The sequence below is a fragment of the Lissotriton vulgaris genome, chromosome 2_2, assembly GCF_964263255.1.
Source record: "Lissotriton vulgaris chromosome 2_2, aLisVul1.2, whole genome shotgun sequence".
Classification (NCBI taxonomy): Eukaryota; Metazoa; Chordata; class Amphibia; order Caudata; family Salamandridae; genus Lissotriton; species Lissotriton vulgaris.
Window position 1 is genome coordinate 299,114,364 of NC_141688.1, and position 26,827 is coordinate 299,141,190.

General features: G+C 39.5%; 1 protein-coding gene across 1 annotated transcript in view; it reads left to right on the forward strand.

The window, feature by feature from the left end:
* Positions 1-26,827, forward strand: part of LOC147729342 (embryonic protein UVS.2-like) — a 251,093-nt gene that overhangs the window by 127,397 nt on the left and 96,869 nt on the right. Inside the window, exon 7 of the mRNA XM_086959917.1 lies at positions 13,037-13,164. Within this exon, the coding sequence (XP_086816043.1) occupies positions 13,037-13,164 (128 nt within the window). The remainder of the gene's footprint in view (positions 1-13,036; positions 13,165-26,827) is intronic.

Sequence of the window (26,827 nt, forward strand, 5' to 3'; positions counted from 1 at the left end):
CGTCCCGAAAGCGGAACAGTAAACTCCTGTTCCATCTACCGAGATTTAAACGTAGATATTTCTGGGGCGGGCAGGGTAACTAATAGGGGGCTCCAGATGGTCCATATACTTTACAACTGTACACGAAATTTTTCCCTTCCCGCTCTTCTCTATAGAGGTTGTACAGAGCCCTTTGAACCAGGATCTTATGTGAACGCTCTATAAGATTAGGAGATGTAAACAGATGTCCTTGCCCTACACTTCTTAGACATTCATTTACGGCTTTCAACCATGGTATACAATGTGCCCTGTCACATTTTAAACAGTCTGAGATTATATCACGTGTCAATGTGGCTGCAGGGTTCGTCCATATCTTTAGCCAAAAAAGGGGCGGCCTTGATCTAACAAAGTCCTCTATATAAGGGATATTTAATTCGCTGTGGCATATATAGTTTGAGGCACAGATAACTCCACCCAACACCTTCCGACAGAATCTATTTTCTTCTGTCTGGATATGGAGGCAATTTGTATGTCCCCATACCTCTGCGCCATAGGTGCCTGTAGGGATGCATTGGGTTTGATAGATCTTTAATATTGGCATGATCATCCGCATGATTAGGTTGGCGCAGAGAAATTATTGAATTAATCGCTTTACCTAATTTATTTCGCACATAGGAAACATGTGGTTGCCAAGAACCAGTGTTCGAGAACAACAGCCCCAAGTATGGAAAAGTGCAGGTACTTTTTAAAACATTTTCCCCTGACATAATCTCAATGATTTTATATTTTCTAGGACCGCAGGTCATAATAAGTGACTTTTTAAAATTTGTGGTTAAACCTAAGTCAGCCATAAAACTAACAAAGCCTGAAATTGAAATGCGTAGTGCCTTTGGGGTGCGGCCCATTAGGACCGCATCGTCTGCATAAAGGAGGGTGGTTATGGAAGTGCCATTTACATACGGTACATCTTTTGTTAGGATACTCAGGGAACTACTCAGCTCATTAATATATAAGATGAAAAGCAGAGGGGCCAGAACACAACCCTGTCTGACCCCCCTGCTGATTAAAATATCACTGGAAACTTCGCCAGTGTGGTTAATACGTACACGTGCTTTTAGGTCGCTATGGAGGTAAGATAAAAAGTAAACTAAATAATCATCTAAACCATAGTTAAGTAGGACGGACCATAAACAGAAGCGATTTACAAAATCAAAGGCAGAACTCAAATCCATGAAACAAAATATAAGGGGGATTTTTTTGCAATGGTATATTTGGCCATTATTAAATTCAGGTTCAGACATTGCTCTACTGTGCCCACGTTAGAACGGAAACCTAGCTGGCTCGGGTGTTGAATGGTACTTTCCTCCGCCCAAGTTCTAATTCTTTTAAAAATTACCCTACCTAAGACTTTCAGGGTATTATCGATTAGTGATATTGGGCGGTAACACCCGGGATCCAGCCTGTCGCCTTTTTGTAAAAATGGGGACAATAGTACTGTTGGACCATGTTTCAGGGATAGATTCATATGTTAGGTTGTTAAAAACATTACACAGCAACGGGGCCCAAAAATTAATTTCACATTTTAGTTGGTCAATAGAAAGGCCGTCAGGGCCAGGGGCTTTGTTACCGGCACTTTCTGCGATGGCATCCTCTACCTCAAGCAATGTAATATTCAAAGGAGTTGGAGGGGGAAGGGTTACTGCGGGGTTGCCGGCTACAGCATAGATCTTCGAAAAGTGGTCAACCCACACAGGCCCTGTGATATTACAGTTAATTGGTGTTATATTTGAACCAAGGGATCTTAGGTTCTTTACCTCCCTCCAAAACCCTGGGGTATCTTTTAGTGCAACCAAACGTACAAGGGATTCCCAGTGATCTTTAACTAATTCATTGGATCTATTACGTAAGGTGGATTCATACCTTGCTCTCAGGAACCTTACCCGGGGGATATCCCACGGTTTGGCCATGAGTGCAGCCCTTTGAGCAAGAGGCATCGAACCATCTTGGGGCGTCCTCAGTTTTCCTGGATGCTGGTTTAGAGATCTCGCTTTTTATTGCGGAGCAAAGTTCACAGAAAGATTTAATCATGTTGCCCCCGCTATTGTCAATGGCAAGACAGTCCGAGATCAATACAGGATATTTCTTGATCACACTGGCTAAAACACCCCTGTTGTCCACCCCCCTTCAAACAACCCTTAATCTATCCGTCGAGGCTTCCAGGTTTGTTGCCCCGATTTCACTGTGTGATGTTTTCCTCCCAAATGATTTCAGGTAAATCACAATTGGGTAGTGATCACTGTATACGTTACACATGGCCTCAGCTTTTAGTAAGATATCAGCGAGGGAGGGCGAAACAAATATATAATCGATTGTTGTTGCGCTCCCATGACCGATATGGGTGGGGACCGGGGCAGTGCTTGTACCAGTACCGGCAAACTCCATGGAATTAACGAGTTCTATGGTTGCAAGGAGATCAGATAGTTCTACACCTCTCTTACAAGGGGGATTTCTTAAATGGATGTGTGCATTGAAATCCCCTCCTAAACAAATGCCATCAAACTTCCCATATTTCCGTCCCTCCACTATTTCATCGATGAAATTAAACAAGTTTAAAAAGTTATAATTAGGGTGGGATGTAAAATCATTGTTGTAGAAATTAATCAGGCAAAGTTTAACACTTCTTGTGTATATCAGTGCCATAAAACTTGGGTTATTAATTCGTATTACTTCAGTTTTTACCTCTGCAGTTATCTTTACCCAAATCGATAATCCCCCGCTAGGACGGCCTAAAGGAGGGGCCGGTACGATCCTATTATGACAACTATACCCTTCAAGTAACAAATGGGTTGTACACCAAGGGGCCTATTAGGATGGCGGGTGGATTGCCTCCGCCAGGGTAGCGGTGGCCACCGCCACCCTGGCGGAGGCAATCCGCCCGCCATCCTTCCCTGCATTCCCCCCGCCATATTACAATGGCGGAGGGGACCGCAGCGGTGAGAAAGACCGCCCGCCTGTTTTCCGCCCCAGTCGCATAGCGGCCGGGGCGGAAAAGGGAGAACATGGTGGCGGTGTCTATCAGACACCGCCAGCCAAATTAGAATAGGCATTTGTCAATGCCTTTCCGTGGCGGCAATGCCGCCACGGAAAGGCATGCGGTGTTCACTCTGGGGGCCCCCTGTGGGCCCCCAGAGTGAAGGCCAAAGGGAGGTGGAACACAGGGGGGTACCTGTGGTACCCCCCTGCCTTTGCATACTCAAAGAGGCAGGCACCGCGCGGTGCCTGCCGCTTCGAATATGCAAATGCGTGCTTCTGTTTTTAACATTGTGGCGTGCGGAGCGGTGAGCACCGCCCGCCACAATGTTAAATTGAGGAATGCGCCCGCCACTGTGGCGGGCGCATCCTAATTGCAATGTCGAGACCCCCGCCCTTCAGGCGGGCGGTCCCGAGTTCCGCTAGGGTGGCGGGCGGGCAAAGCCCGCCCGCCATCCTAATGTGCCCCCAAGTTTCTTGAAACATTAGGACATTATAGTGGTTTACCCAATCTTTACAGGCTTTGATTTCCATTTTTGCCTTCAGCCCTGCAATGGTCCAACTTCTGATGGACAAGTCCTCGTCGGGCAGTGGACAAACATTCTGGACAGACACCCGGGCAATGGCTGTTGGATTGGCCAATGGAACGCATTGTACATTCGAAGGCAGGGGAAAGTCGGATGGTATCAAAGACACCTCAGACTCTACGCTCAGACTGTATTTATAATATGTACAGTACAGTATAAAAATTAAGTACTCTTTTTTATAAACAATTAGGTAAATTGAATGTATTACATTACATTTATTTATATTCATAAATGTTTTACATTTCTAAAAAAAAATATTTTCAACAGATTTATTCAAAAACAGTGTTGTTTCAGATTTGTTATAAAGTTTATCAACAGTTTTAAACTTTTTATTCTTTTTTAATAAACATTTTTCTTACATTTTCATTAAATATTTAATTAATAATGTTAATATCTAATATATTAATTTTATTAATTAAATATTTCGACTATTTACATGAAAAGAAAATAATAAACAGGTAAGTATATATTTGCTACATTTACATGCTAAATATATTTTTTATATCATTTATACATATTAAATACAATGTTGTTAATATTAATTAATATTTGTAATTCATTATTATTAAGTATATACTAAGCTTTTAAATCAAAAAAATTATTAATGCAATATAAAATAGTATATCATTTACACAGTTGCATACAATGTTTGATATGTATTTTAAAATTATTTACATACATATATACAAATATTAATAATAATAATTAATATATTACAATAATTACTATTATTAATTTACAAATGTAAATTAATTATGAAATATTTTAACAAATAGCATAAACATATTTTGAACATAATCACTGAAGTGTAAATTCGGATTTGTATTTATTTACCATATATATACATAAATATGATTAATAATAAGAATAAATAATATTTATTATTTATTATTAATATTAATTTACAAATGTTACATATTTTTATAGTAAGTTTTAAAAGAAAACAAAAGTAAATAATATATAAATTGAAGTTTTATTCGTTATATGTAAATATTACAATGTAAATATATTAAATTAAGTATTAATAATACATAATAATATGTAAATATTTTTTAATAATTTGCTAAGGAGATTTATTGTAAGATTATTTTTTTAAGTGGTAGAATTTTTTTTATTAAAGTATCAGTATAGTAGTATATTTTATTTTTACTTTGAACATTGTATTTATTATGTTTAAGTTTCTATTAGTGTTTAAATGGGACTATTTTTTAACCGCGTAAGGTTATTTTGCTTCATTCAGGACTGGAGAAGCTCGCGGTTCGATGGTGCGTTGCGTTGCGAAAGGTAAGGTGAATTGTAACTATTATATGTTATAGATTAGTAGTGTTTGAGTGTATTTTGGAGGTGTGTAGTGTTATTGTGTGTTTTTAGTTGTGGCTTTGGTATGTTTTAGGTGTTACTTGGCTTTTATGTAGGTGTCGTGAGTGTTTGAGGAATAGTGTATTTTCTGAGTTTAATGTAAAAATATGTGTATTATAATGTTTTACAGTAATGTTTATGTATATTTGGAAATGTTTGCGGGCTTTGTGTGGGTGGTTTTGTTTTTGATATTTTTTACAGGTTCCGGGATTTCGCGATTTCGTTCCGTAGAAGGATGCTTTTTTTTATAGGAGAAGAGATTGTATTTCTTTATTAAAGTATTATTTTTATACTCTCTCTTCTTTTTTCGTGGTTTCATGGAGCGATTGTTACTCTTTTTGACTATTTTTCGGGTTTTTAAGGGTATCGATTTGGATTGGGAGAAGACTATGCGTTTTTTTTAACAAAAGTGTGTATGTTACTTTAATTAATAAAGTGGCCATACTTTTTTTTCTCGGGATTTCCTGGAGCGTTTTTTCCTATTTTTAGTTGTTTTTGGGTTTTTGAGAGTTCACAAATTGGATTTGTAATGGATTCACAGTGGAGTACACGGATTGCAAGTGGTTGGATTACGTATTCTTCTGCAACATGAATTGTAAGTATTTAATTTTATTTTCAATTGGGTGGGAAATGTGATTGTTATTATTATTGTTATATTTTATATCACATTAAATATTGCTTAATTGTCTACAATTCTTTTTTGGTACATACATATGTTTGACAATTATGGAATATTTATTATGATATAAAGTTTTTATGCTACTTATCACAATTTTTTTTTTAAAACAGATTTTATTGGTTGCATGACAGAAACAATCACTAGAGCAAATGATCAATAATACAGCATGCAAACATTTTCGTAGACGATGAATCAAGAGAAGAATGTAATCAAGGAAATGTCCAGTTGTACAAGAAACCCCTACGCCCTCTGAGCGCCCCCCCCTCCCCCCCCTCCCATACGTGCTGCTACCTACTCCGTCCGTTTCGAGCCAAGGGCCGCATATTGTCCGCCAGTACAAAGACCGTGAGGCCATCAGACATACTGTAGGGCCTCCTCCTCTATGGGTGGGTCCAAGACCAGGCCTCGATAGTCCGCCCACCTCTTCCAAATTTTATAGTGCTTGAGGGGGCACCCCCTTGCGACATAGACAGGCTGCTCCAGACCCATGCAATAATCCATCCCATTCTGCCAAGCTGTGAAGGTGGGAGCACGAGGTGCCTTCCAGGATCGCGCTATGTCCCTCTTGGCCAAGGTCAGACCCAAAAGTAGTAAATGACGCTTGTATCTATTGCCCCCCACACCAGCCAGAACATGAAGGAGAGCCAGTTTGGGGTTCCTCTGCAGCTCCCAGGCCAGTACCTCACTCAAACACCGGAACACTCTGTCCCAAAACCTCTGAAGAGCCCCACACTGTATGCAGCAGCGTACCCACCTCAGAGTCACACCTAAGACATGTCGGGGATGCAATCGAACCCGTCCTCCACAAGCGCTGTCTAGTGTAATATGTACGGTGAAGGTACCTGAACTGTATCAGTCGCAAGCGCGTGGAGACGGCCGCACCCCTAGGCCCCTCCAGGGCTTCCACCCAATCTTCCTCATCAAGCTTCACAACATCCCGCTCCCATTGGGTCCTAAGGTGGACAAAGTCCGAAGCGCTACGGTACACCAGAGTCTGGTAAATGCGGGAGATCTTTTTGTCCGGCAATTCCCCCACAAAGACCTTGGCCTTAATGGGACTGAATTCCGGCATATCTTCCACATCTCGGATATATGGGGCAAGGGCATGCCGGAACTGGAGGTACTTGTAGAATTGGGCATGCGGCATATCAAACTCCTCCCGCAGCATAGCAAACGATTTGAGCGCCCCCCAGACATAACATCTCCCAGAGTAGATATACCTATTGTGTCCCATTGCCGAAAGCCCACCAGGGCTGCCAGTTGAGGCAGTCTACCATTCTGCCACAATGGAGTTTCCAGGGTCAGGACATTCCAACAACCCACCCTGCGCAGGGCCTGCCACCAGATCTGGAAAACCACTCGCGTGATGGACGGCAGCGATCCCCGGAGGGGCGCCGAATACAACAGCCTATGTAGGGAGGCAGAGCCCATAAGGTAGCGCTCCACCTTGTATGCAGGATCCCCCCTTACTTATCACAATTTTAATAAATAAATGAGAGTATTGTTATTTGTGTGTAGATAATTCACAGTATGCTTTTGGCTATTAAGGATTGATAGTCTAGGCCTCTTGTAGAAGGATATAGGGTGACTTTGCTTTGGAGTAGTCTAAACATTTGTTTTGTTTGTTTAGTTAATTTTGGTCCTATTTGTGTTACAGATTGTTGTATACGGAGCTCTTGGTAGCTCTGTTCAGTTTGTAAAGCTTCTATTAGTTTTTGGACAGTGGGTTTTCCTCTGCTAGTGATAGCTTGAAATGCATTGTGCCATCCTTCTACACTGTTGTTAGTTTTGGCTTCTTGATTCAGTGTACTAAAATATACATTCCACCAAGCTATGTGAAATTTAGGTTGGCGTCTGTGTCCTGATCTATGTAGTCTTCCCACCCAAGTATCCTCGAAGTAGTCTAGGAGTGGTGCTAGTTTTTCCTCATATTTTTTGTAATATGGGCTATCGATTAGGATGTTATAATGTTCTGCTACGTCTGTAACAGGGACATATGATAGGGCTATTCATTTTTTTATTTGGTATGCAAAGGTGCTGTCTGTAGCATATTGTATGCTTAATGTAGATTTTTGGAGATGTCTCTAAATGCTTTGATTAAAATGATAATAGCAACCTTGCATTGCTGTGTGTGGAAAAGTTTTTAATATACTATTGATCATAGCTAGTTCGTTATCAATAATTATTTTCTGTGGAAAATAATTATTTGTTTCCTGTTTTGGGCAACAAGCAGTAAATAAAAGGGATGTTAGAATGATGGTACAATCCATGTATGCTGTATAGTTGGTAAAATGGTTTAGGACATGTTTTAAAAGTCCCATCCATCATCCAATGTTGGCACTCTTGTAATTTTCTTAGATTGTTTGCAGTACCAAACATTATAATTCGGTTGGTAGGGCATTTGTTGTCAAATAGTAAGAATGGTTACTTATTATGGGTTATACTCAGTTGAGGCGGAATAACAACTTCTTCTAATGTTTTAGGGATAGGTTGAGTAGTTGTTGTGACTCTTTTTTGTCTTGAAATTGTGCGTTTTAGGGAATCAATTGAGGGGAGTTGGCCAGAAGCATGTTGAGGAACTTTTAGGAGTTCCTCTTTTAATATTTGGGTTGTTGGTTTGTCAGTCCCTGTACTTGCTTCTTTTATGCTTTCAATGGCATCCCTGACCTCAATTTCAGTTATATTAGGGGGGTGATTGTGTTCTTTGGTAGATAGTACATTAGCTTCTTCTGTTGTTGCCCTACCATAACATTTATTAGAGTAATATTTGCTACATTTCCAAAATACTTTGCGTCCTGACTGTTTTTCTTGGGTATAAACATACCTCATATAGCATAGTAAAAGCTTGTTTTTCCTGCGACATAACAAGCTCTGCACCTTCAGTCATGTTTCTATCTTTAGTGCTAGGAATTGTTAGAAAGAAATATATTTTAAGTTTAAATACTGCTATACATGTTTTATATGCATTCATATTTCAATGATTATACTTACATTTGTTCTTTGTTGTAATTCGAAATATTGAGAAGGTGTTTTCAAGCTTTTTCTTGTATTTTCTTGTTATATTTCTGTTGGTAGAAAATGAAAATAATTAGATAATCTATTATTTTATTACATTTTGAGTGGTTTTTAGGGGGAAGCTGTCTTGTAGTTAGCATTTTAGGGTTTTTAACTCATTTACAAAATATACTTACTATTTTATTTTGTGTAGTCTTTAGCTTTATTGGAGTAATTTTTTGGATGTCTTCGAAAATTCTGTTAAGAAGATAGAATAAAGATAAAATGTGTATTAGAAATTTGGGTTCAATTAATGCAGTTGGTGTGTTACAGAACATTTTAAAATACTTACAATAAGGATTTTGTAGTATATAATCCATTCAACTTTTATTGCTGTGTATTGGAGATGTCTGTAGCAGAAATGTAAAAGGTAACAAGAAAATGTTATTTAAACTGTTTTGAGAAATAGTTACACTTTTAGCCTACTACTTTACTTTTATTTAAAAATTAGTTTAACTTACTTTAATTATTTCTGTTGGAGTCTGGAAAAGTAGTTTTCTCAGGAAACAGTTGGTCAGAGTGTCACCTTCTTCTTTCTTTAGAGTTAGAAGCAGGAAATAGCAGTAGCAAAGTAATCTTTTATAGTGTGTATTTGATTAGTTACTTCATTTGATTGGATGATTTAAGAATGGGAGCTTTTCATTTGTTGTTTTGAATTTTTTTAAATTTAATTGATATGTTTGGTGTTGTGGAAATGATATTTACTTAATACTTTTGCAGTAAACCAGGTTTGTTTTTATTAATATTAAAATGTATGTAATAATAATTTCCACATATTTGTTAAAAGTATGCTGTTTATTTATTTATGATAAATGTAAAAAAGTTATACATTTCTTGTATGTGTGGTAAAAAATGTTTATTCTTTTGTGGAGTGTATTATATATTTAAAATATATAGTTGGATTGTATTTAAAACGTTTTAGCTATTTTTTATAGAGTCGATATTCCATTATTTTCGATATTAGTGTTATCTATATATTTTGTATCAAAATTTTTGTTGTGTACCGTTTAATTTTGTAATACACGATATTTGTTTATTCTATATTTTGTCTTTCGATATTATTGTTGTCGATAATTATTATATTCGATATTTAGTAGTCGATATTTTTGTAGGTTTTCAATAAGTATTGGATGTCGATATAATGGTAGTCGATATTATATCACCAATATTTTAGCAACTCGATATTGTGCTCGACGATGTTATGTCAGTGATCCATCTGGAAAGCTTAGTGTCCTTCATGATGTGGTTGGCAAAACCTGATCAGCCTCGCTGTTCAAGTTTGCAGAGACAAAATCTTAGCAGTCCAACTAAAAAGTGTGGGTGATTAGAGTGGACATATGGAGCAATGATGACAGTGAGCGCTTCCTGCTCTGGGGTGTTGAAGCATTGCTGAACAACGTAAAGAGTGCAGGAAAGAAAGAGGGTGTTGTTTGGGGATTCACTGCCTTCCCTCCGTTACACCCATTACAGCAAAGAGAATGAAAAAGTATTACAACAAATTGTTAAGAAAGTCGCACATAGAAGAGCTAGGAGGGTTCAGTTGAACAGCCAGGTCTTGAGTCCCTTCCTAAATTCCAACAGAGAGGATGAGGTCTAAAGTTGAAGGGGGATGTTGTTCCATGACTTGACATCGAGGTAGGAGAAGGAGCATCCTCTACTGTTGCTTTGGCGGATGTGGGTAGTTTGAGTGAAGGAGGCAGAGCACATGTGTCAAGAGGGTTGGTGGTAGGGCTTTGTAGGTTTGGATCAGCACCTTGAATTGACATCACTTCTGAAATGGGAGCCAGTGGAGCTTCCTTTGCTGGGGGTGATGTGGGTTCGCTTAGGGAGGTCGAGCATGAGTCTGGCTGCTAAGTTTTGTATGGTTTTCAGTCTCTTCAGGTGTTGCAAAGTGAATTCTATGTAGAGTGCGTTGCTGTAGTCCAGCCAGCTTGTGACTAGGGCTTGAGTTACGGTTCTCTAGTGTTTTGACGGAGAACCATTTGAAGATCTTAAAAATCTTTTAATGAAATATATATTTTTAAACTACGTGAAATACACTCTTGTGCCTTGTTTTTTCAATGTTTTCTCTGAATGAGAAATTTCTTGGAAACATCCTGGGAGAAATTGGAGCTCACTTCCTTCAATTTGGGAAAAGTATTAATGTCCTAACACGTTCAATGATCACCAACAGTTAATGGCCCTTGCCTGCACATGCATCTTTCAAAAAGAACATTTTCAGATTTTAACTAGAGGTCACAGCATTTATTGACGTATGCATCAACACAGGAAAGATATCTTGGAAATGGGCAAACCCAAATGTTACGGTTCTTTGTATTAACCTTAATGCGGTTCTAAGGTCACCTCAAAGTGCAGAGTAGGAGTTAGTTGGAGTGGAAAACAAGAACCAGGTGACATGAAAGGTAGACAGAAGCACAGTAAGACCTACACTATAAACAAGCAACAAGAATATTACTAATTTTAACACATAAGTAGCTCTTGTGAAGATACATGTGCAGTAAGGTCAAGGCTGGACTGGGAAACCAAAATAAGCCCTGGCAAATAAGCTGAAAGCAGCCTTTCCCCTCTTTGTCTCCTCGCACCCTCTCTCTTTCCATCCAGCCACTGTCTCTGTCTACTTTCTCTCCTCCCTCTCGCTTTCTTTCTCTCTCTCTCGCTCTCTGAAGCCCCAAGTGCCTGCTGCAGTTACCTTCAGGGAGCCGATGAGAACTCGCCTCCAAGACATCCAGCCCATCAGGAAAATACACTGTGGAATAAAAGCATGTCCGGTCCCAGGTTTGATTCAACACACTCAATACATAATGCCAAATGTCTGCTACTAACGTGTTGGGGTCCAAAGGAGAATCCAAACAATAGCTCTGCTTTTAAGACACAGAACTGTGGGCAAATAAATACCTTGAAGTGGCTCTATTTAGAAGTAAAGCGGGTCTGTGACTTACAGTTTAATTATGAGTCGGGAGAATGGATAGGTGTAGTAGAGAGACAGTAAACAATGAAGAGGAAATTACAGCAAATGGAAGGAAGGGGGCAAGAGGCAGTTAGTAAGGACATATTTGAAGTGTAAAAAGCCCTGCACAGAATGAACCGAATGATATGGGGAGGACAGAATAGGAGGGGGGGGGGGGTGGCTAACAACTAAAAAGAATGATGAGTATTGTGAAGAGCGAACTTGGTGACAGAACACATAGGGCTAGGAACGCACTTTGTGGGTGGCTGAGAGATCATTTTTTTACCCAAAAAGTATGTAAACAACACTGTGCTTAGCTACACAGTATTTTTTAGATACCTGGTGTGGCAATAGTACCCCCGACGAGGCGCACACTTAAAAAACAAACTCTCATAACATACTCACTTCCGGGTTTGCCAAAGTCTAGGTCGAAGCCCATTAGCCAAGGAAGGGTACAAATGACTGCATGGTCGTCATGAGTACTAACAAGCCTAAAAACAATCGGAAGGCAACGTTTAGGACCTAAGCCAATGAAAAAGTTCAGCAGAGAGTGGGCGGAGCTTCCACGCTATACTGAATACTGCATGCCTCGCAAAGCTAGCAGGGCATGCGCTGCAACACTAGGCTCGACCTAAAAACTGTCTGTGTGTTGCCATGGAAGCTGTCTCAGCTCGCGCTGACACACACAACTGGGAGGGATTGAAGCCCTTTGAGCCCAAGGGGCGTTGCGCGCCTGCCTTTTATATTAATAGTTTTTATTCATCTGAAAAACACTTCATTACCTCATCGAGGGTTGTGAGCGCTATTTAAATACACTTACAATTACAATCTGAGGGTGTGCATTAGCCATACTAAACTGCCCTTCCAGTTAAGTTAAAGTAGAGGGGCAACCAGAGGCATATTTTTGTAAGTTCATTTATATTTCAGACGCACAAAAACACCTGTGACATTCCATATAACGGGTTTTGCAGCAGTTTCAACATATTTTTAGAGCTTCTCCAAGCTCAAAAGGGAATCATTTCATGCTCTTTATTGCTTCATTTTATTTTCGAAAAAGTGTCACTCTAAATTTCACACATTTGGCAGGTAAATGTTACTCATGACTTGCACTAAATAAGCAATCCGAAAACTTGACAGCCATGCCTGGTGAAGTGATTCAATGTGTACAATTATTTTGAAGTTTTATGGAGTGCAAACTCAAATCAAAGGTATTGGTTCGCTTTTCATAAGCCAACTTACATTACACATGCAAGGGGAGATTAATTGATTTTCCCAGAATCACAGGAGTTGAGCAGACACCGAGACTTGAACCTGCCCTTTCCCATCCAGTATTCCCCTTGACCTCTTCCCAGATGAAACAGATGTAAGTTTGTGATGCAAGCTTTTGATTGATTCCTACAGATATTCATTTTCAAACACGCCTGGGGAACCAAGCATGATTCCTAAACCAGACCCCACAGTGGAAATTGGACAGCGGTATGGACTCAGTAACCTGGACGTGGCCAAAGTCAACAAGCTGTACAACTGCAGTAAGTGCTCACCTCTCGTAACTAAACATAGCAGAGACATGAAGGTGTGAGCCTTTGTTGTTTTGGTAATTTATCATAGCGTGGGGCTGCATTACGATCAGTCCTCTGCACTACTCCTGAACTATGAATTGGGCTCAAGACAAAATGGTGGCATGCACTGAGACAAACATGGCCTCCCTCATCAATAATAATGACGCTTGTATCAGATGAGTGCAGCAAAGTGAAACCAACATCAGTGGCTGGAGGGAGTCTGCTGGTATCCTTGGTTCCTTGGGATGGCTGTCTACTTCAGTCAAAGCACTACGTTTGCACATGCGCAGTGACATTTTAACAAAAAGGGCATCTTTCATTTAATGAGGGGTTACCGGCTGTTCTGGTGAAGCAGTAAGCATTGGTAGTCTCAGGCAGCTCTTTCCAAGTCCGGGAGAGGTCACAAAGCTTTTGTCTATTGCATTCTGAGTTGCAAGCAGGGAGGATGACCCTTTGATGCCACCTTTCTCCTGTGACACATAAAGAGTTTGCATATGTGTGTGCTTTGGGGCTCGCAGCAGAAGTCGCCGATCGCAATCGCTGTTCATATGTAGCAAATTCTTATTTTTGTAAAAAAAAATTTATTAGCAACACAAGAATCAACAGTATACAAAAATGAGTCAAATTAAAAGAAATAATCTAGACGTCTACAAGGTTAACGTTAGGTTGGCATTAGATCATTTGACAAATTTCTTGTTAAATCCAAACAAAATATATACATGTATCTTGACACATATAAAACAGAAGACAGTAATGATCTAAATTAAACATGATTTTTTAAAAACTAAAATATGAGAGACCTCCAGATCTTATTGAATTTAGCTAGAGATTTAGTACCCCTAAGCCTGGCCAGCGCTAATTCCATACTATGAATTTCATTAAGGAGAGACCACCATTCCATTATATGTGGGGGTTTAGGGGAGATCCAAACGCGAGCAATTATAAGTTTAGCACAAGTTACCATAATAGTAAATAAGGATTTGTGTTGGATATTCCTACCATTAGTGTCTAACATAACTAGCGCAGAATCTAAGGGGGGTATATTCCCTAATTTCAGTGTTATTATATTCTGAAAAGATGTCCAAAATTCTGAAAGTTTAGGCCAGGTGTAAAATATGTGCACCAAATCTGCTGCAACCAACGCACATTTGGGGCACTTAGTTCGTTCACTATATATGCTATTCAATGCCCATTTGGTTATTCTTTCTGGGGTATGGTAAAGCATACAGGTTATTTTGAATTGCAGCAATTTTAAACTTGACAATGAGACCAAATTATTGATATTACGTAGAGATGAGCTTATTACAGCCGGAGTAATATTGGTCCCTAACATCCTGCTCCACTTCTCTGATATTATATTGCAGTCTATTTTTCTATAAGTGTTGAGAGATTTATAACAACTACTAATTAATGATTTAGTTTCCTGTGAATAGAAATTATCCCATATGCTTGAATCGGAAATATTCTTTAGTTTCATTTTTCGAGAAAAAAAGTCAAATAGCTGCAGGTACTTGAACTTCGTAGAGTCAGGGATATTATATAGTATTTTAAGTGTTTCAAAACTTAGGAGCCCTTGTGCTCCGTACAAATCCCCTAACTTTTTTATTCCATGTGTTCCCCATATGTTAGTTAATCCATCGTTAAATATTCCCGGTAAGCCGGGGTTTCCCCACAAAATCAAATTAGGATGGACAAAATTCACGTTACAGAAGGCCTGGATATTATGCCAAATTTTAACTAGATCCCTCGCTATCTTAAAACGAACTCTTTTGTAATAGTTGGGGTCATTAATTCTCCATAAGAACATTTTTTGCATCTAGATCAAACATAAATGTAAGGAAATAAGGTTGCTTTTCTGTACCTTCAGAGTTAATTAAGTATCGTAAGCGTCCAACGAATGCTGCCCAGAAGTACAACTTAAAGTCCGGGAAGTTCAACCCTCCCATATCGATAGCGCCTTTTAATAGTGTCATCGATCTGCGTGCTTTGCGATATCCCCAAATGAAACTACTGAATACCCCGTCTAATTTTTTAAAAAAGGAATTGCATAATGCCAAGGGAATAGAACGAAAAAAGTACAGAAATTTAGGTAGAATTATCATACGAATCAAGTTGATTCTGCCAATGATATTTAAAAAAAGTTTATGCCATTTTTTTAGCAAAATTATAGTATTTTTAACTAGGTCATCGTAATTTAGTTTAATTAGATCCTTGATATTTGCAGATAGTTTAACCCCTAAGTAAGTAACTGCCGAACACAGTCCAATAGTTAGTCCTTCTGGTTTGTAATTAGCAATTATTTGGGTTTTGTTTAGATTTAATTTATAGCCAGAGACGTCCCCAAATCTATTGGCTTCTAGTATGAGGTCCTGCATCGCCTGCCCGATATCGGTTGAATATATGGCGACGTCGTCAGCATAAGCTGTAAGATTCAATAAGTGAGGACCGAACTTAAAAGGGATAATAAGTGGTTGTATTCGTAAAGCGTAAAGAAATGGTTCTATTGATAAGGCAAATAAGAGAGGTGATAGGGGACACCCCTGGCGGGTTCCCCGAGCAATAGTAAACGAAGCTGATAATAGACCAGCATAGCTGATCCTAGCCATGGGATTATCATACAGTGATTGTATCCAGTTCAGAAATGTGCCCCCAAAACCAAGACCAGTCATAACTAGCCACAGGTAATCCCACCCCACTCGGTCAAAAGCCTTTTCTGCGTCGAGCATAATCATACTGAGTGGGGTGGATTCCTTTTCAGCAATATCAAAGGCTGTGACAGCCAGATTGATATGTGCGGTGGTATCCCTACCAATTACAAACCCATGTTGATTTGGACTTACTATTTTCGGTATTATCGGGGCTAATCGAGTGGCTAACACTTTAGCAAATATTTTAGCATCCGCGTTAATTAGCTAGATGGGGCAGTACGAACCGCACTGATCAGGAGATTTCCCCTTTTTTAAGAAAAAGACTAGTTTTACCTTATTCCAGGATTTCGGGGCTACCTTGTTTTCCCCAATATAATTAATAACTTGGGAGAGAAGAGGTATAAGTTCCTCGGCACACCCCTTATAAATTTCTAGTGGGATCGTATCTTCTCCGCATGCCTTTCCAGCTGGTAAGGAAGAGATGGCCTTTCTTATTTCACATGGGCTAATAGGATTAGATAGTTGTTCCAACTCAAGGGAGTCAGGTTTCTCCTGAAAATCGTCCAAATATTTCTGAATATCCACCTCTGTCGGTTGTTTTTCTGGAGTGTATAGTTTTTTATAGAATGCAGCGAAATGTTCTAAAATTTGATTGGGTTGATCAATTATATTATTATTAGGGCCCTTTAAATTCTTGATCAGAGTATTAGCTCGTTCATCAGCTATTTTATAGGCTAATAACTTTCCGACTTTATCGCCGCTCTCATACTGTGTCACTTGAAATTTGTGTAGTTTAATGCTACTTGCATCCCAGAAGATGGTTTTTAGGGCAGATTTCAGTCGTCCTAATTGTAGTTCCAATTCTGTTATATTCGTGGCTTGTCGACGAAGAGCCTCTGCTAGTAACAGTTCAGTAGAAAGTATATCATTAACCAACGCTCTGTCCTTTTAAACCGCTCGGAGTTTTGATGAAATAAAAATTGCTGGGTAAAGCCCCGAATACTCGCCTTACAAGAGTCCCATACCATTAAACATGTCGTGGAGTTAAGATTAATCTTGATAAAGTCTGCAATATGTAGCTTGAGTTGTGAAATAAATAAGATATTGGTGAATAAGTGCCTGGGAAATGAAAATGTTCGGGGTGTTATATAGCTCTTTTCGGTATCAAAAGTAAATAAAATAGGGTTATGATCGGATTTAATTCTGGGGCAAAGTTCGATGGTGCTATTTCTCATTACTCTATCTGATGCCCAGACCATATCGATGCGTGAGCAGAGCTTGTGAGAGGCAGAGTAATATGTAAACCCAGGTGTAGTAGGGAAGGCAGCTCGCCAGACATCTTTGATGTTATGAATGCGCCCTATTTCAAGAATAGCAGCTCATGTTTTCCGCATTCTATAATTTACATTGCCCCTTGTAGTATCAATCTTGTAGTCCTTTATGCAGTTAAAATCACCCATGATGATTAATTCGCCTATCCACTGCAATAATTCCATATTCAACTGGTCAAAAATGTAAGCATCATCAAAATTTGACCCATAAACTATACAAAAAACATATTTAATTTTTTCCACCATTAATTGAACGATAGCCCACCTCCCTTTTTTATCACAAACACTCTTCCCAACTTCTAGGTTAACCAGTTTATCTTTTAAAATAGCAACCCCCCTTATTGATGCATTGAATTTCGAACAAATTATCACCTCAAGCCCCAAATATCCCAGGATTTTTCTATCAGCATAGGCAACATGTGTCTCAGACAGGAAAACCAAATTGGGCTTATACAGAGCTATTTCTTCCCGGACTAAACGTCTTTTCCTTTTACTATTCAAGCCAGCAACGTTCCAAGCCAAACATTTTATTCGAAGCATTTTAGAATAAAAAAAATTATAACATGTGTTTTGCCAGTCCTAACATTCCATGACATTACTATATTTGATACGTAGCTCCTTAAATGCTCTAGAATTTCAGTTTCATTTTCTAACATAGAATTTTCAAAATCAGCTGCAAGGTGTGACTGTGTCTTTGTGAATGTAAATTTAATCCATAATGCCAATGGTACATCTACTCAACAGAGGCATGTGGAGGTACGTTAGCACCATGGGCAATGAGAAGCATGGATGGTGAGGTGCAAAGACAGACGGCAGTAAGACAGGTGGTACAAGGTGTCATATATAGGAGAAGAGGTCAGGAAGCCTCCTATGGGTGACTGCACACTACTTACAATTCTGGCCAACTCAAGCGCGCTCCAAACCTGGTACCTATACCCTTGACGATGCACTGTGATTCGCTCACGAAGAAGTCATGTATGAAGTGTGTTGAATGTCCAGCTGTTCCAGCTACTGGAGTATTTCCAAGTAGACTCATCGAAATCATCAGCCTGGACTCCGTCTTCTCCCCTACCATGATAATCTGTTTCTAAATTAAATGAAACCTTTGACATGGCCATCAAAAGAGGTACAAAGATGGCCCACTATGGAACACACAAAAGCTGTGTTGAGGTGTAAAAGTGTGTACAAATGCTATATCGTGTGGTATATGATATGGCGTCATGGGCTTCACAGAAAACATTTCTCACTGGCAGTAGTATTGCAAACATGAGGTGCTGTACATCAAATGCTATGGTGGGTGGTGTTTGATGGAGATGGGTTTACAGAAACCTGAACATGATGACATGTAATTAATTGTAGCTGTCAGAACCAATAACGTCATCATCTTTATTTAATGTTTACATTATACTATATACAGTTTGCGTCATAGGCTGCCAACTAGTACACAATCAGAAAGCCATTTTTTCATCTATGATCTATTTAAAAGGATCAAATACACAATTTAAGAGTCCAAAGTCATTTTGTAATTCTCTGAAATGTGAATTTATATTCCTAAATCAATTCACTCACATGCAACATTACACCAATATTGTGCTATGTAACATGATAGCAAATATATTCCCTGAGGCCTTGTGAGGAAATGCTCTGTATTAGACGGTGTGGTCGTGCGACCTCGCCGTGTACTACACTTACCAACTCCTTTAGGTGAAATAGGTTTCATCTGCAAAACCCTCTACTCTACCCTCGGTAGCTATGGCACTGCGCAGCAAGGCTTATACAGAAGAACAAGTATAAAACCTTTAAACAGCCCCAAAACAATTGGGGAAAACATCAGTATGACACTCAAGAAATTTGACACCAATTTATAAATACAGACTGTTTTTTCATAAGAATTTAGACACTAAGTAAGTAAAGTAAGTAAGTACATTTTTTTATTGTATATAGTTAATTAAAACCTTTACAATATGGTTACATAAAAACACATGTTTTAAGAATAAAATGTACGACTTTAGCTGATCTTTAAAAGAGAAAACAAAAAGATAACTTGCTAAAATGTCTATATTTTTGGTATATTTGTAAGAGGGGATTCAAAGTATGTTCGTAACCCTTCGGGCATTCATGTTCGAGCGTTCAGTGATCTTTTTTCTCAGTCTTCGCTACTTGCAGCAATGCCTTTTGGCAGAATCTGGCGGCCCTACAAGCTGTCTGCAGATGATGACTATTCAGTGCTAGCATGACTGCTGGGCGGCATGATCTAATCTGAAAAAGTCGAAATACATACAGTAGATAATAACGTCTCAAAATTTTCAAGGATGGGCAGATGCACAATATGTGCAACATTGGTTCTTCCATTTGCCCACGTAGTCTGCAGACAGGGAACGGCTATGTTTGCTTCCATGGAGGTGTATGATCTTTTAAAATGGTGAATGTAGAAACTAAACTGTAGGGTTCCAGAAATACACATTTTACAAGTAATGTTAAACCAAAGCAATTTCACTCAACCATGAAAAAGCCTTGGCAAAGTCAACAAATCGGAAACTTAGAAACAAAGCAAGGAAAAGTCAGGCAAGTGTCAATGCGGTTTGTTAAAAAAGAAGTGGGGTAAAACCTCATCTGGCAGCGAGCTAGTACAGAGGACTAGAAATGTCCTCAATAACAGTTACTTCTACAGGAGAAGCACGCCTTCAGCAGTTCCAGGCACTTTATCTGGTAGCAGTGGGTGCCTATGGGCCTGTCCTGATGCAAGAGATGAATTATGCTAAAGATGCTTTAAAGATGCTGTGGATGGAATGATGTTTGCAGGGATCTTCCAGCAGGGATTCCTTGATCCATGAAGATGGTAAGGGGGTCCTGGTTGCTGGGTTGATGTCTGAAAAAGTCCTATCTGGTCTGGCTGAAGTCCAGTCACAACTGGACTACGAGTTGCTAATTGTTGCAATCACGGGTCAGTCATTTCTGGATTGGGTCCCAGCAACTGTCCAACAGCCCTCCAGGATTTAACAAATTTGGGTACAACTCACTGTGTTGGGACTGTGGACCTCAGTACGGCTGAAATGGTGCGGCTTGAAGGCTTGGGGCTACCAACTTGCCCTAGCAGGCTTTGTCAGCTGTTGTGACCCTGTGCTGCGAACAGGAGGCCAATCAGTTGGCTCCTGGAGTTCTCTTGGCTTGACTGTGCTCTTGGAGGTGACTTCTTCTTGAGCATAACACAAACGGCACAGTCTCTCTGTTTGCTAGCATCCAGGTGCAGTAGGTGCTGTCTTCAACTGTGCACTCTCTCTTTGCTGGTCCCATGGTGCAGCGGGCAGTATTTATTCAGCCCTTCTTCCAAGTTGGTTCGGATCTGAGTGCAGGGTTGCCCTATTTTTATTCAGAAAATGCCCTCAGGTTAGGATGCAGTTGAGAGCAATGGGCTACTAGATTTCTCCCTCCTGATGACAACCTCCTGGGAAATATGCACCACTCTGCCCACTCTCAACATGGCGAGACCCCTCTCAAAGATCCCTAGGCCACTCCCAGAGGTGTGGCTTTCAAGGGGCTACACTTCCCTGGAAAAAAAATTCTCCTCTGCTGTCACCAGGGCCATACTGTCTGTATAAACAATAGAGCAGCCCCTCTCCCAAGTGTTATCCATTTGGCCATCAAAAGCGGCTTCTCCTTTGAAGCTCACCTTCAGGGCTAACAATGTGTGACTTCCTGCAAAGGGGAGGTAACACCTCTCTCTAATGCAGACCCCTATTGCGTCCTTTCCTGGGAGTCCTGACTACACCTCCCCAGGAGAGCAGAATGCTATCTGGAGGACAAGCCCTGTATACATCAATAACCGGGCACTGAAAAACCCTGCAACTAAAGTGGCAACTTCTTAAACGGGCAGTGTGAACCTTTGGAAACTAAAGGCCCGATTCACAAAACTAACTTAAGACAAAATCCTAAACTTACTACCAATTTGGTATTCACAGAAGGCACTTACTCACTTTGGTATTCACAGAAGGCACTTACTCATTTCGGTATTCACAGAAGTTAGGAGACTTAAATTTAGGACTCCTAAATGCCTTTTGTGAATACCGAAAGTCTTAAAGTTAGGATTTTTCTAAATTTAGTAGTAGTAAAGTTAGGACTCCTAACTTTCGGACTCCTAAATGCCTTCTGTGAATACCGAAAGTCTTAAAATTAGGATTTTTCTCAGTTTAGTAGTAGTAAAGTTAGGACTCCTAACTTTAGAACTCCTAAATTCCTTCTGTGAATACCAAAAGTCTTAAAATTAAGATTTTTCTCAATTTAGTAGTAGTAAAGTTAGGACTCCTAACTTTAGGACTCCTAAATGCCTTCTGTGAATACCGAAAGTCTTAAAATTAGGATTTTTCTCAACTTTACTACTACTAAACTGAGAAAAATTCTAATTTTAAGACTTTCGGTATTCACAGAAGGCATTTAGGAGTCCTAAAGTTAGGACTCCTAACTTTACTACTACTAAATTGAGAAAAATCCTACAGGGATTTCACTAGATGAGGGGCTATTAAAGGACCTTCTAAGTGATATAGAATTAAGGGATGTCTCATCTGAACAAAATAAAGTCATTGCATTCCCGACTACTGAGGGGGAATAGAAATTGCTTTAACCCCTTCAGCCCTTGTTAAGGCTGCTGGCCCAGATGGAATCCCCTTGGAATGTTACAGGGCTTTTGCCATATAATTCAACAAGAGATGCTGCAAATTCTACAACTGGCCCGAAGGGGATATCACCCTGAATCATGTCAGAAAACAACCTTATTGCTGTGTAAGAAAAAGGGAAACCAGATTTGTTGCCAGCATCATTTCATCCCATTTCACTCATAAATTGCAATAGCAAAATCTACTCTAAAATACTTGCGTCTAGATTAGGCAAGATAATTACACCTCTAGTCTCACTCCACCAACATGGGTTAATCCCTGGTAGGGATACGACAGACCAATACCGCCAAATTTTAGCCCTTCTAGACTGCGCACGGGCCACGGAATCGCCGCTGGGAGTAATCCTGTTGGATGCTGAAAAAGCGTTTGAAAGGGTCTCCTGGCGGAACTTATAGGCCATTATGAAATGGAAGGGATTCTGTAGGGAAGTCATTCAGGCAATCAGGACGTTATATCTCTCTCCAAAAGTGGTAATTTGCATTTCAGGGCAGGACTCAAGTGAGTTTAATATTAGTAGAGGAACAAGGCAGGGCTGTCCGTGCTCTGCCCTGCTCTTTGCCCTTTATATTGACCGCTTTTTAAACAAATTAGATCTGGACATCAACATCAAGGCGGTGAACATCCATGGTACGAATTATAGAGCACTAGCGTATGCAGACGATATTGTGGTGCTATCTACCGATGTTGTATCCACAGTCCCAGAGATAAATCAAGTAACTGGTCAGTTTGGAGCCCTGTCAGGTTACAAATGACATATTGATAAAACGCTAATTCTTTTCTCTGGAACAGCATAAACTGCGAACCTCCAGATAGTCCAAGAGGCAACTTACCTGGGGGTCAGGATTACAGTGGCTGTGGACAAAATACCTGATATGAATATTACCCCAGTAGTGGACAGTGTAAGTCAGAACCTGGAAAGGCTAGATTATCTCCATCTTTCTTTATGTGGCCGAAGCAATGTCATTAAAATGTTTATTCTCCCAAAGTTTTTATATGTTTCCTCTTTAACAAGGATTGATAGGATCTGTCAGAGATTCCTTTGGGGATACGTAAAGCAAGAGCAGCCAAATTGATGTTTCTCCCAAAACAACGAGGTGGTTGGGCGATCCCCAGCTTCACATTGTCTTATTGGGCGGCTATCTTACAACAAATGGGTATCCTTTTATTTGGAGATAGAGCTGAAATCCCAGAGAAAACTAAACCTACAATACATGAAATAGGGCGGGAATGGTAGCTAAGGGTTGCCTGTTTAGGATTCTAGAACCTAGCTACAAAATAAAAAACTAAATTCAAAATAGTGAACACAGCATATAGGATATGTAGACAGATGAGATGGAAAATGAAGATATCAAACCTGGCTGCATATACTCTATTCACGGCTCCAGGCCTACTTCCGTCAATATTTCAGGATCAAGTTACTCATAGATGAGGGAGAAAAATAATCAGTACCCAGGGAGATATGTTTAAGGAGGGTCAGCTCCTATCTTTGTTAGATCTACATGACACATTTTGGGTGGAAAAAAGGACTTTTTAAAGTATTTACAGATACAGAGTTTTTTGGGGCCCAGAGCGCACAGGACAAATGTGACATCCGAAAGGATTTCTTTGGTGGAGTTAGTGAGGGCCAAATATAGAAGTGGGAAGATCTATCAAAATTTAATTCAGATATTCCTGGATGATATAGAAGCCCAGAATAGGAAATGGGAAAATAGGCTGGGAAGAGAAGAACTCTATATTGAAGATTCACTGGAGTTGGCAGACCAGGTGATTATAACGGGCAGTGTCAGAAGGCAACATTTTATGTCTGTGTTCGATCTATATTACACTCCAGCAAAGGTAGCTAAATGGTCTGGTTGGGAGAGGAGGAAAATGTAGCAGATGTGGCTTAGTTGCTGCTGATATATTACATATGTTTTATTTTTGCCCAAAATTTAATATAATAATATATGACACACTCCAGCAATGCATCATTTTTGTACCTACAGATACGTCAGAAATACTGAAATATCTGTAACTCCTTCCGACATGATTCGTCATACTGTAAATATGACGCATCCAGCATGTCTCAAGGAGGGCACATTGAAAGTGACGCATCGCTGTTTTCACGCAGCGATACATCACTTTTCATAAATGAGGCCCTAGGTTTTCCTTTCTTGATTACCCCTACTCTTCTTATCCTGGAGTTATTAGATGACACAGAGTAAAATAAAATAACTAGAGCAGAGATAGGATTGCTGTTTATCGCGATGGCTATTGCTAGAACATGTGTTACTTCCCAATGGATAAGTATTGACCCCCCTACCTTTTCAAACTGGATGTCCAGGATTCTGGCTATTTATATTATCGAATCTGCAGTATAAAAGTTAAGAGGGCAATGAAAAAGAGAGTTTGTACAAAACATATGGGCCCCAATTAGAAACCTGGTCATTAGAACATTAATGTAATTTCGGCCATACTATCAATCGTAACTTAAGATGTAAATGGTGCTGCTACATATTTATGGATGAAATTGAGATGTATTCCCCTAAATTGCACAGGCACTTCAGCTCGCTGAGGAATTAGATCAATGTATTTATTGCACAGGCACTTTATCTTTGTGTATTATCAAAAGTAAATCTTTCAGATAAATTGTGCTGCTGTTTTTCAGATATTTCTGTGATCGAAATGTGCTCTGTCTTTTTTTTATGCTGGTGAAATGATGTACTGTTTATATTTATATTTATAAGGTGTCATGACATGCATAATCTGTGGTTTTTTGATTTCTTCTTTAAAATAAAAAAAATATTTGAAAAAAAACGAATTGAGAATTAAGCACGGAACATTATTCATGTCAACTACAACTCTCGGCAGCATTAGGATAAACGGTCCATAGTTGAACATTAGTACACAAATCCCCCTTAACACTCTTTGTCTGATGCTGAGAGCCTTGATGACATCACCACAAACTCTCCCATCTTCTTATTGAAACACAAACAAAGTGTTAGCTAAATATAGGACACAACATACTTACAATACAAGAGAACCATTCTTATAAAATGTATATACAACTTTTCCCTTTATATCATCCATAAGAAACATGCATTCATATTTTAACTATAGAGTATAACATTTAATCACACATGAATCATAGCAAATAAAACATTAAATACAAAATACAGACAGTACTGAAAACGAATAATCCTATACTACTTTGTATTATACTTCCTGGAAACGCAATGGTGACCTGATACTTTTGTGCGTCTTTAACCACATAAAAAGGTTGAGAAACATTGTCTGGACCCTAAAAGATGTCATTACATATGGGACTTTTGTTCCCAGACTTTATTTCATCCATTCTCGCTTCCCTTTCTAAAGTCTACCATTCGTTTCCTTTGATACCTACAGCTTTTCTAGACACAGCTTCAACTTGTACATTTGGATAAACGTTCATTACATAAATAGGATCTTTATTTCGTGCCCAATCTCTTACCTCTATTTTAGGCACACAGTCTTTCACTTTGTATCTATCTCAATGGCAACTTTTCATCTTGTGCTGGGATAGTTCAACTTTAGGTCGTACCACACTGTCAACATACTTCTCATGATCACTTTTAGATTGAAATTTGAGCAACCACGCTAGATACATTTTGGAAACTGGTGCACGTCCTCTCATGACTTTAAATGGACTTACCCCGGTGGTACTATTTGGGCATGATCGATGAGATCAAAACATACTTTCTACTGCACCTTGTACCTCAAACCTGTTCTGAATAGACCACTGCACGCAATCCTTTATGGTGCAATACATTTTCTCCACAGGGCCGTTGGCTTGTGGATGATAATGTGCAATTCTCCTTTGTCTAATAGCATTTGTCTTCCAAAACTCTCTTATCCATCTGGAAACAAATTAGACACCATTATCCGGTATCATTTCCTTGGGGGAGCCCTCTCTGAAAAACACTTTTTTTCATGAATTACATAGCACCAACTGTGTTGGGTTTGTCAATAAACTCCACCTTCGACCATTTGCGGTAATAATCTACCATAACCTTGACAAACCTCAGTCTCCGAGGTACAGCATTAAACTCTCCAATTAAATCAATCACCAACGTAGACTTCAGCGGGTTGTACAGCCGCAGGTACAGTTTTCAAAACCTTTTTGCTATTTGAAAAAATAACACACCCTTTGACTGTTTTCTATCATGTGCTGGTCCATAATTGGCCACAAATAATGCACCCTGATTTTCCTTTTAGTGATGGGTTGTTCTAAATGCTCCTTGTAGGCACAAAACATAATCTTTTCTCTCAAAGCAGTAGGAGGTACACATTTTTCTCCTCACATTATCATGCCATCACCTTCCAAAAACAACTCATCTGCTGCCTTGAAGAATGTCTGATTCCTCAAAGACTGTGTTACACCAACAAATGGCAGTTCAGGCTGAACTGTTCCCTTGTGTAACAGAGTCAAGACTGATTTGCATATGTCTGGGTTCAACTGTTATTGCATAGAGAGCAAAATACCGATGGATTTAGGCCCAGATCTCTGTAATGGAGTGAATGTTTGACATTGTGCAGCATTCTGTCCATCATTTGTTCTTCTGAATTCTCAAAGAAGGCAGTTTCTCTCTAGTCCCCCTTCTGTGACACAACTAGTTACTTCTCTCAACATTTCATCTTCAGAAAACATCACACTCCAATCATCCTGTGTGAAACCACATTCATCACACACATCAGTGGTGGCTATCAAACATTCTTCATCAAGGGAAGAGGTGTGGAGCTGTGGCCAGGGCGACTGACGCTCGACGCTCGACGCTCGACGCTGGGGATCACGGTTCGATCCCCAGCTCCAGTGGCAGGGGTCTGCCCAGCACCATGCAACTCTGGGCAATAGCTCACTTTGGGCCTGATGTAGGTAAATCTCATTTACCGACTCTACAATACCGAATTTTACCGATTCGGTATTCTAGATTAGGTAAATGAGATGTAGGAAATAATTGGGCAATTT